General features: G+C 38.5%; 1 protein-coding gene across 2 annotated transcripts in view; it reads left to right on the top strand.

Moving 5' to 3' along the window:
• Positions 1–1,997: 1,997 nt before the first annotated feature.
• The window catches only part of PTPRO (protein tyrosine phosphatase receptor type O), a 259,115-nt gene continuing 248,588 nt past the window's right edge, over positions 1,998–12,524 (top strand). For both annotated transcript variants that reach the window (XM_019038426.4, XM_019038427.4), the window contains exon 1: positions 1,998–2,622. In XM_019038426.4, the coding sequence (XP_018893971.3) occupies positions 2,548–2,622 (75 nt within the window). In that variant the 5' untranslated portion in view covers positions 1,998–2,547. The remainder of the gene's footprint in view (positions 2,623–12,524) is intronic.

The following is a 12,524-nucleotide window of genomic DNA, read 5'->3' on the forward strand; positions in this document are numbered from 1 at the left end:
GGAATAAAATGCTGCTTCAGGAGCGTCAAAATAAAAAGAAAACATATTAAACCAAAGTTCCTATGAGTGCAATCCCAAGGATTAAATGTTCAGATAGCCCGTAAGTCTAACCCAGAGGGAGGGAGGAGCAGTTAACATTTTCTCAAAAGAAAGAAAATGTCCAAACCAATGAAGAGTGGACATGAGGGACCTGAAGAGAGCATGTGATGGGAATGTGAAAACAAAAGAAGCTTCTAAAAGAAGACACCAAGGATAATATTCTCACAAAAATTCAGACCATCATTCTATATTTTCATGCATATGAATTTTGGTACATATTTCATGCATATGAAATTTGGTACATATATGTTCCATACATATACATATGCGTACATATACATATATGTACCTATACACATATGTGTATATGTACATGCACATATACACGTATGTGCACAAATATGTACATGCACATATACACGTATGTGCGCACACATGCCTACATGCACATATACACATGTGCACACACATATGTGCACACACATACATGTATGTGCACACACATATGTACACGCATATATACACGTATGTGCGCACACACATGTACATGCACTTATGCACATGTGTACACATATGTACATGCACATATGCACATATGTGTACACACATGTACATGCACATATACAGATCTGTGTATACACATGTACATGTACATATACACATGTGTGTATATACACATGCACATGTACATATACACGTGTATATATACATATTCACACTTATGTAAATATATTCAATCTAAAGCTTCCTTAAGACACATACATACAATAACCAAATGATTAGTGTTTGGCCATTGCTCATGCAGCAAAGGCTGAGTAAACACAGCTCTGGATCCTTTTCTCAGGCCGCCACTCCCTAGCTGTGTGACTGACAAAGTCTATGCCTGAACACCTACATTCATGACCAGGGTGGCCTTTCCTGTCTCCTGTTGCCCAAGCATGTCTCAGGTATAAATAAGTTCCAATACTGACAGGGCACAGCAAGGGTAATTTACATGACAATAAAAAACGATTTCTATCTGAACAGTGCATACCAGAGTTGATTTCGACAGACTTATCTTTAAAAAAATACACATAACAAAAAGGAGACAAGTAGTAGATTGGGGACCCACAGCTTGAAAGTCGTTGCTTGCGATTCTAAAACATCCCAGTAAAATTATTCACAGATAATTGTTAAAAAATATAACTGTACATACCGTTGACACTTGGACAACACAGAGAATCACGTAGTTGAAAATCCTCATATAACTTTGAACTCACCAAAACCTTAACTACTAATAGCCTACTCTTGACAGGAAACCTGATAACATAATAAACAGTTGATTAACACATATTTTGTGTTGTATGTATTGTATACTGTATTCTTACAATAAAGTACGCTAGAGAACAGAAAATATTATTAAGAAAACCATAAAGAGGAGAAAATACATTTACATTCATTGAGTGGAAGTGAATTATCATAAAAGTCTTTAACGTCATCCTTTTCAGGCTGAGCAGGCAGAGGAGGAGGAAGAGGGTTTGGTCTTGCTGTCTCAAGGCTGGCAAAGGTGGAAGAAAATCTGCATATAACTGGACCCAACAGTTCAAACCCGTGTTGTTCAAAGGTCATACATGTAAAATACTGTGATTTTTCCCCCTTCTATATTCAGCTTCAGGTGACCCGACACACTTTGGTATCAAAAGAGAATCTGAAATGTATAAGAACTGCGGATTTCAAATGGAAAACGTACATAATTGTGCTATTTGTTCCTGGGTGAGTGTGGGACGGAGACGGTGAGAGTGTTGAAATGGGATGGAGAGAATGGAAGCAGTGGGGAAGGAGAGAAAATACCCTTCCTATCACACACACACACACACTCACACTACACACTATTTCTACAGTCACAACTACCCAACTGTTATTGATCCTTTATAACTGCAATTGAGTACAGATGTAGGAAGATTGAGAGGGAACTGGGATCTGGCGCCTGGATTGCTCAAGAGGGGTCAGGGAAACCCCTCAGAACTCCTGAGACCCAGAGATTGAGGGAAGGGTTGAGGCGGAGTCTGCAATGGGGGCTGTCCAGCAGTAGCAAGCAGCGGGCCGATCCTGGTGGAGGGTTGGGAGGCTGTTGTCATTTTATGGGTCGGCAGCCAGAGTGAGAGTGTCCCTGCTGCCAGAGGACCACGGCGGGCTGGGCGCGGGGTCCCCGCCTCTCGCTCACCACACAGACCCCGCGCCTCCTCCGGCAGCCGCAGTGGTGGCGGCGGCAGAGCCTCGCCCACTCCAATCCCCACCCTCTCCATCCTTAGTCATTAAAGAATAGCAGCGCCTGGCACGTTCTTGGAGGACCCCGGGCGCAGAGGAGGAAAGGGAGCAGGCGCAGGGGGACTGGAAAGGCAGCATGCGCTCGCCAGGAGCAACCTCGGCGCCTAGGGTCTGAGGCTACAGCCCCAGTTCGCCATTGTGAGCCGCCGCCGGGGGAGTCCGCTAGCGCAGCCGTGCCCCCGAGTCCCCGTCCGCGCAGCGATGGGGCACCTGCCCACGGGGATACACGGCGCCCGCCGCCTCCTGCCTCTGCTCTGGCTCTTTGTGCTGTTCAAGGTAGGGGAGCTCCTCCACCCCTTTTTCCCAGCGGTCCGGGCGGCAGCCGCGCTCCGGCGCCCTCGCTCTGCCGTTGGGAGCGGCGCGCCCCAGGGCACGATGGCCCAGCCGCGGGAAGCGCCTGCCGTGCAGCCTGGGCGCACGCTTTGTTGTCCTCGCGTGTGCGTGTTCCTGGTGGTCTTGAGAGGTAGGGGGGCGGGGGGAAGAATAAGGGAAGTTTGCTCCCTCCGGCTTTCGCCCTTTGTGCTCTTTTATCGCTGCTGAAATCCACATCAAAGGTGGGCTTGTTGGATCGTGCTTTCTCAGGCAAAATGAGGTCACTTTCTTTTCTGGTTTCCACTGCACCCCAACGCTGCTTAACCTTTCCGCCCTCCCTCGCACAGAATGCTTTGTCTTAATTTTCCTTACTGCTGGAATTATACACTGGAGAATGGAGGGGGACTGAGCTCCCTGGCCACAAATGGACTGCCAGGGCTACGTTAGGGCAGAATTTTCTTTGAATAAGGAGTGTCAGGTAGAGCTTGGTAAGGATTCCTCTCCCCAACTCCTATCAACATCTTTACAATTCCTTTTAAAAAGTCTCTAGACTTTCTCCACTATATTTACAGATGATATTACCCCTAGATTTAATGGTGGAAAAATATAAAATAATTAACTTTTTCGTATCTTCTTTGGAATGTGCTACCCTGAGGTTTTGAGAAAAATGAAAAGCAAAGGAGTTGCTTTTGAAAAATCAGTTTGACAACTATACTGTACATAAATTTTTTTGAAGAAATGTCAGCTAGATGTTTTCTTGGACGGCGATGTGAAGTTCTGAAGTGATTGTCTATCACTCATGTCTTCAGTGGATCTACTTTAGTTCTGTCGTTAGTCTTTTCCTCTCTCCGCAAAGCAAACTCAAGAATATCGACAGGTGACTCGGAGCTATCCTTTCAGGACCACAGTGATACCTTCCCTAGAAATGGATGCCAGGTTAATGGATCCAAAGGTTTTCTTATTATAGAGTCACTTCTTGCTTATATGCACCATTAATTATGAATGCCTAAAAAGAATATAATGGAACAGGACCAATGGATTAAGAACAGCATTACTTTTAAATAGTCCATATTTTCATTTATCTTAATGAAAAATATAAAAAAAATTCAGGGAGAAACAGCAACAGAATGCCTAAGTAAGACCTTAAAATATATTTAATATGTTTTAACATTTTTTCTTAAATTATCAATAATCATTAATTTTAAAATATGGTAAATAATAAGCTCAGTTATATGTTTTTACTGTAGGAGGCTGTTCTTTCATACACATCACAAATGCATTAGACTTATTAGGTTGTCTATTAGTCATTTTCTAACTATTTATCAAACTGTCACAACTATTTTACCTATGCAATAATTGTCATGAACCAAAAATTAGAAACCAAGTCACTATGCATTTTACGAGCAACAGCTAAGAGTTATATGTATGACATCTGATCCAAACCTAACGTTTAGCACAACTGCAGGTTTTTGCTTGAGTTCTTCATAATGAGATAATTCCAGAAATAAGAGAATGACTTGGTTGGGAGTGGGGGTAAGGTTTTGCAATTAAAATAAAATAAATGTGGCCATTGTTTGACTTAAAACTCGATATTGGAAGGAGAAAATGCAGTTAGTGATGGTGTAATGAAAACGTTAGTGATTGTCATAGAGGTCCAGCCTGCTTCACATAATAGGTATATTCCTGAACATTGCAGGTAAATGTAAATTATGGTAAACTGCTTCCATAGTAAATACATTGGCAAAGTTTGCCATTTAAATAATAATTATTGTAGTGGGACACATAATTTTGTAAGAAAAATCATTTTCCTTTATTTTATGTGAATGTAATATTTTTGTCACCTGAATATAAACTATATCAGAGGAAAGAAGAAAAAACTGTATATATTAAATATCTTCTAAGTGCCGGTTTTTTAGGTATTTTACATATGTTATTTCATTTAATCCTATTTTGTTGCAGTTGACAAGAGTTGTTCAAAAAAAAGTGGTAAATTGGGCACACAGTGTAATATCTTACATTTAGGGGATAGTATATTACTTGGTGCATTGGGCACATGGTATAATCTCTTTATAATTAGGAGATATTTTTGAATTAAAGGTCCTGATTAAGTGCCAGTAAAATAGATCTACTCAAGCAGGTTGTGACTGGAGGACGAGAAAAAATTCATTATTAAATACCAAACTGCTAACTGTATCTCAATAATAAAATCCAAAATGTTCCACGTGTGCCGAGTCAGAAATAAAACATTCTCTCAACTCTCCCTTGCCAAAATAATTTCCATAGTTTTCACTATAGTTAATACATTTTTCACTACTCCATATGTGTATCCTTTATATAAGAGTGAAAATTCTGAAGGAAAATAAGACAGAGAAATTCAAGTATGAGGCTTAATTTATAGCTTTACATATTCCACAACTCAAAAATAAGCAGCTGGATATCAGTGGTGGAAAAGTAGGAAAGTTTGAATGTGTATGAATGGCTATAATCAGTTCCATTGAGGGAGACTAAATGTGACTGGCCAAGGTCTTTGTGCCATCGTTCCTTATACATGGAGCAGTGATGAGCACATATAATCGGGCATCTCAGACTGTCTAAATCATTCACTGCACATTATGAAGCTAATATCTGCATAATTTATCTTGCCTAAACACAATGTTGGTTATGAAAATTTTTATTTTTATATCAATATTGATGGTGTATATAAAATAGAAGAAAAAATGGAACTCTTATTATATTGAAGGCTACTAATTTCAAAGTCTTCTATGGATGAATGCAAGTGAGGTATTTATCTGGCAAGCCTCGCTGTTGTGTCTTCCCATAATTCCCAGTGAAAGAAATGTAACTTCCTACACTTGTCCTATCTTTACTAAAGCCCTCCTAGAAAATGTCTTCCTGTATCAGTTTACTCAGTATAAGTACTTTGTCTACTAAGGTGCAAATCGTGGAATATGATATCATAGGAATTTGAAGTTGGCCTTCCCTGAAATGTTGCTTTTTAGTAGTTAGCTGGAATATATTCCTAAACTCAAGTGCTTGGCGTGTGTCCTTTTTTAACCCCTTTTCTCTATTTCTTTCTATTTCTGCTTTTACCAGAGATATCATTAAAGAATATCAAATTTAAAAAGGGTCTTAATATTGTACTTTCTGAAACAGGTTTATATTTAATTCTATAATACATGAGTGTTATGATACTGGCCATTCTACTCTTATCCAGGGGGAATATCTGTTTTCCACGGTCTGTCTGCCTTTCTCTCCTTTCCTATGTCTCCCCTCGCAACCCCATATACACACACAAAGAAGTTTCACTTTTCGTGGTTGAGGTTTCATCCATAAATTGCAGTGTTGGCAGGTGAACCATAATCCTTTCATTTTGCTGGAGCAGCTTAGATCCTTTCCATCACAATGAAGTTTGCTGCCCTTAACTCCCATGTCATCTGACTCCTTTAATAAATCATATTGCCAACCTTTTGGAGACACCTTTTTACATGTGACATCCCCAGTAGGTTGGCAAAGGCTCCCTGGGCCATGCTTCTACAGATGATCGAGTAATAATCCTTCCCACTGTGAACATATGTTTGCTTTTGTTCTTTGTTTTGTGAGAGACTATCGTTGTATGAAGGAATGGAAAATTCACATTACACCTCTGCCTCATTTTGGCCCAAAAGAAAATGCACATTTATGTGGATAACTGATTAAAAACAATATGAGTTGTACTTTATTTTAAAATGTAACACTATTTCTACTATCTAAATATCCAACTTAAAGGTATTTAAACGTATAAGCAGATTTACTCCTGAACCTTATAAATATAATTCTAACTTGAGGGGTTGTAAAAGAATGTTTGATGTCAGATACAGTTGATGCACTTAAATAAAACATTGTAATTGGTAGCAGTGTGGCACAATAGAAGGCTTAACAACAATGACCACAAGTTTTCATTTTCCCCTAATTTAATGCCTCTCTGTACACAGTTTCAGTGATGTTGCATTTTCAGAAACATATCCCAGTGCAGTGATGAGCTTTACTGTAAAGCACTTAATGTTTTCACTTAATTACTCCAAATATGTTGTAAATATTTTTGAAATAAAGGAATGTCTACTGTAATATTTCTATCTTCCATGGTGCTAGTATGTGGTGTTAGGAATTTAATAGAAGGTTAATAAACAGATTTAAATTTTCTGCATTATATAAAAGCTCTGACTGAGAATTATGAAATATTGTAATATTGACTTGTGAACACATCTTTAAGGAAAATATAGGAAAATTATCATTATGGGAGTTAAATAATCATAACTACAATGCACTCATTACATTCAAATAGTAAAAATTTTACCAATCACTTATATTAGAATCTTATTACAACCATAAATTAAAATATCAATGTCTTATTTTTCCCAGAAATGTAATATTCTCAGTTGCTCATTTATTCATTAATGTTGCCTCACCTCTGTTTAATGTTATTAATTAAAAAGTAGCAAATGACATACTAGGGGAAATTGGTTTTTTTAACCTGTATGGGTGACCTACAATTTCAGCTAGTACCCAGATATACAGGTAATATTTTTGCCTCCTCTTCCACATCACCACTCCCCTATGACCACAACCAACCAGAACTGACCAAGATTTCTGTGTTCCTAGTAGAAATCCTCCTAATGTTTCGTCAGACATCACCCTTAAGAGATGAAGTATTTTCTACACCCTGGTCTTGGTTATACCTATGGTAGTGTTTAATCCAAGGTCGTATAACCCAATTTCTTACAGAACTCTTCTATAGTCATCTTAAATACCCATTATATCAGCTTTTTTTGCTCAAATAAGTATGTAAGTTTTTTTTTGTGCACTGGTGTCATTGATTTGAGGAACCCAAACAAGGTTAATGTGGCCCAAGTAAAGTGAGCAAGAGTGTGAATGGATTGGGATGAGTGTGAATGGGTTCCTTCTCTCCTGGTGCTGTTGACTCCAGCAGGTCCCATAGGGTTTCTATCAGCCAATAAGAGGTGGCTCACGCCTGTAATCCCAGCACTTTGGGAGCCTGAAGCAGGTGGATCACCTGAGGTCAGGAATTCGATACCAGCCTGGCAAACATGGTGAAACCCCATCTCTAATAAAAATACAAAAAACAGCCAGGTGTGGTGGCAGGCACCTGTAATCCCAGTTACATGGGAGGCTTAGGCAGGAAAATCGCTTGAACCCAGAAGGCGGAGATTGCAGTGAGCAAAGATCACACCATTGCACTCCAGCCTGGGCGACAAGAGTGAAACTCGTCTCGAAAAAAAAAAAAAAAACAGTATATGTGAATAACCTCCTTAATTAAATACCTCTCATGTAATCTGCTATCACCGATTACTCCTAATGTTTCCCTTTTCCAAGCTTGTTCTAGGTCTTCAGAACACCAATCCTTAGATTTTTTTTCCTCTGCACATTGTACCTTTGAATTTATTTCTATGAGTAGGATCATATCTTAGCCTTGTGCCAGAAAAGCGTTTGCAAGTCTTTCAGCATCTAATTCCCCAATGAAAGATTTCTTCTTTCCTTAGACATTCTAGTTACTTAAAGGCCAGCTCCATTTTCTTCTGAATATTTTAAAACCACCAAACAAACAGAAGATGTTTGAAACAAGGTTGCGGGGATTTCTTGATAAAAGGTTTTTTTCTTTCCTTTTTTTCAGGAAATTGAGATGAAAGGGAGAAAAGTGATATATGCTTGGAAAAATATTTCAGAAACAGAGAATCAGAAATGGAAATAGGACTTCAAGCTTGAGAGCGGTATTGCAAATTATGAGTATGAATGGTAATTTCTGTAAGAAAATGAATATAGGGAAAATTAGAGAATGAAATGAAGAACATTTGATGAAAACAAATACACTGCAATTCTATTTATATGCAAATAAATGTATTTTCTTATCAAATACTCTTTATCTATTTGGTTTTTCACTCTTTATAAATAGGAATGCTGCACAGTTCATTTTTCTAACAAAACTATTTCTATCTTAATGAAAATTTAAATAAACCTATTTTTAAATGTGATTTTTGGTACATTTACTAGCAAATTAAAAGAATAGGAATGCAATTTATCTACAAGTAGTGGTGCAAGATCAGAATTATATTAATAGTAATCTATATGAGATTTAAATGATGAATGTTTCCCTTTTTTGTGCTATTTCATTTTACTATTTTCAGATAACTGAGACTTTGTTTTATTTTCCTCTTTCTGCCTACTAAGTTTTTAATATCAGTTATTTATATAACAGGTGAGGAAAGGCGTCATATGACTCTACCATGCTCTCAATACTGTTCCTTCATTATTACCCGCCATTGACCAAATTAAGTGCAGAGGAATTTCTGACCCTGGTTCTCTCTACCTTTAACCCATATCAGAGACCAATTATGAGCCTGCTGTGCTGATATGTGTCTTGTGATTCTCTCTTGGTTCCACGCATAGGAATTTGTGATTGGCATGTACAAACCAGATGTCAGAGAATTCAAAAGAATTTTCAGTGCCGTTTGTATCTTCGGTCCTATCTGAAGCCTGATTCCCACCTCCCTGTACTTACTTTCTGAATCAATATTCTATTTTGATAAACTCTAGTATTCCTGCTTTTGGATCCTGGCATTAATTATAATTAACCACTCCTTGTCTTTTAGTTTCCTTGAAAGAGCATCCTATAAACATTTTTTGGCTGACCAATCTTTCCCCAATGCCAAAATGGAAAGATTGAGAAGTTCCTTTTCTTCTTCAATACTGTCTTTTGTATTCCAGAATAAAGACTCACTGCCCAATTCCATTTAGTTAATCAAACATCCATTAAGCATCTAATATGTGCCAGGAATTTTACCAGATATTATAGGTACAGAAGTGGATAATACTCAGCTGAGTCCCTGGCAGTGGCATAGTGGGAACATGGACACAGATGATGGTCATTAGAATATGGTGTTTTGTTTTAAGGATGAAAATGTGGGCTGCTAGAGGAGAGACACTTAACTATTTAGTTGTTTGGGAAATGATTTATTTTAAGATGATTCCTGAGCTGAGTCCTGAAGCATAGGTACGAGTTAGGTTTAAATATATACACACATAGGCAGAGAAAACTGCACGAGCAAAGGCCAGTGTTGTGAAAAGCATGGCAGAGTTTAGGAAAATGCAGATATATATCAAAGGCAATGAAGCCACAGGAGCCAGATCAGGGAGACTTCTACATGCTGAGCCAGAAAGAAGGATCTCTGTATTCTCTAGGGGAAGAGGCCTTATCGAAGGGTTTAATCAAGGCATTAGTGAGGTAAGAGATGCATTTCAGATAGAGCTCTTTGCCTGCAGGAAAGGCTATCCCAAAGGTAGAGCCAGCCTGGAAGAATTAAACTAGTAGCAGGTTATTGAAATTATCCAATTAAGAGACGACAAACACTGGCATTAGGGTGACAGACAGTCAAAGAGTGGCAATGTTGAAAAATAGCTACATTGCCAAGACTGATTAGATGTGGGAAATTGGAGAGAGCAAGATGTAGGGTAATTTCTTGGTAACCAACCCTCTTGCCTGGAAGAGTAGCGGTCTCAAGATAACATGTGTGCTGGACAGTCTACTCTCGAGATCAACTGTGCTGGACAGTCTACTCTCGAGATCAACTCACCTCTCCACTGTGCCCAGTGCCAGGAAGCGTCCCTCTATGGACCATTTCTTCCTGTTCCCTTGCCCTTTGGCTCCTAGTGAGTTTGGCCAATAGAAGACACTAGCCAAAGATTACTGCTAGAAGGAGGGAGAAATCAAATCATTTATTCTCCTAGCCTCCACCCTGGCCAGCCCCCATTAGGCAGTGGCTTCATTCTCTCTTCCAATTCTATAGTCAGCCCCTCTTACAAGGCTGATGTTCTGGCCAAATTCCTGAAACAGTTCTCTGTCCTTATCCCTTGAGAGCAATAGCTTCTCCCTGCTTCTAGACCCTAAGTATGTTTTCTCCATGCTTAATACATTATTTCTGCTCCAAACCTTGATCCCTTTGGCTAGTCCATCCCTTCATTTCATTCTCTGGGATTTTCTTTTTGAGCGTCCTGCTGGGACCATGACTGATGTAAGACATGGTGGGTTTAGCGGTAGACCTTTGAGTTTGAAGCAGTTGAAAACAAATAAATAAACAAAAAAAGGTACTTGATATGAGTCTGAAGGGTAGAGGAGATGGAAGGCCTGGAGATGTGAATGGGATCCCCTAGCAGAGAGAAAGGGAGTGAAGGGCAGTGGGCCGGAAGGGGGTCTTGAGAGGCACCGATTGTTAATGTCAGGCAAATAAGGAATTTAAGAAGTTGAAGGCACAGCCAGAGAGGTACAGAAGGAAAGCAAAATCAAGGAAACCCAAGATCTGGGAAATTTCAAGTGGAGGACTTGGCAAACAGCATCTAATGCAACAGAGAGGCCCTATAAGCTAAGGTCTGGAAAATATCTTTATATTAGGAAATAGGTAGGCTACTGGACTCTGTGGAGACTGGGAAGTATAAATGCTTCTGGGAATTGAAGAATAAAAAAGCAGCCCCTTATCTGATAAGATCATAGGTGCCAGGTGAGATCAGAGAGACCTGAGGTCAATATCAATTCTCCACTATGCTATTTACTGGCAATAGGATGTTGGGAAAGTTATTTCACCTCTCTGGATTCCCTTTTGTTCATCTCTTATACATATGTCTTAGAATTATTGTCAGGAATAAATAAGAAAATGACCATAAAGTACTGGGAACAGTGCCTAGAATACAGTAAGCACTCAATTAATGTTATGTATAACAATAAACTGAAGAGAAAAATAGTAAAAATAGGCAAAGTGAACTCAAAGAGGTAGGGCAATAAAAATGTGTACAGAGCAGCATTTCCCAAAATGTGCTCCACAGTACACTGGAGAGGCTGGTAATACTCTTGTATTGAATGTTATTAAAAATGAATACCTTTGTGGTGACATGAATTTGGGAAATTATTAGTTTAACTTTGTTTAAACTAGTATTAACTTGTTTTTGTGTGCCAGAATTTCTTAGAACTTTTAATATGTTAACACGTATTGTATCTTCCACAGGAGAAATATGGTGTATAACATTTTCAAACTTGTTTGATTGTAGTATCCTTTTTCTTTTTCTTTCTTTCTTTTTTTTTTTTTTTTTTTTTGACAGAGTCTTCTTGCTCTGCCACCAAGGCTGGAATGCAGTGACATAATCTAGGCTCACTGCAACCTCTGCCTTCCAGGTTCAAGCAATTCTCCTGCCTCAGCCTCCCAAGTGGCTGCGATTACAGGCATGCACCAGCCTGCTTAGCTAATTTTTTGTATTTTTAGTAGAGACAGAATTTCACCATGTTGGCCAGGTTGGTCTTGAACTTCTGACCTCAGGAGAATAATGAATATGATCTAAGAAACAATATTTATGCTCATATGCTAGATGCTTTGTTTATCTTTCCTTTGTTTAAAAAATTATAAATGTAACCTTAAGGATAAAGAAAACATAGCAGCAAGATCAACTGTAATTTAAATCTCAGAATCAGGAGAATTTGCTTGGAAAGCAATCATCCCAACTTTCTTATAAAACACTGATGTTCAGGAAAATGCTTTTGGAGGAAAATACGTAGATATCTTCCTTACTTTATGGACTGTACTAATTCTGGCTTCAGTAATTGTACATGTAAAATGTTTTTTTGAGTTTTGAATCAAAAAATGAAACATACATTTTAACATCATTTTCCAATGTAATTATCTTAATATATAGCCTAACAGACCAATCAACTTTGTTCAGTATATATCATTGAATCATAAAGCCATATTTTTTCAAAGACCATCTAGTTCAAAATTTAAGCTGATGCTTAGATATTGTCTCTAATATCACTGCTAATTAATCATAAATGG

Source organism: Gorilla gorilla, chromosome 10 (assembly GCF_029281585.2).
Source record: "Gorilla gorilla gorilla isolate KB3781 chromosome 10, NHGRI_mGorGor1-v2.1_pri, whole genome shotgun sequence".
Lineage (NCBI taxonomy): Eukaryota > Metazoa > Chordata > Mammalia > Primates > Hominidae > Gorilla > Gorilla gorilla.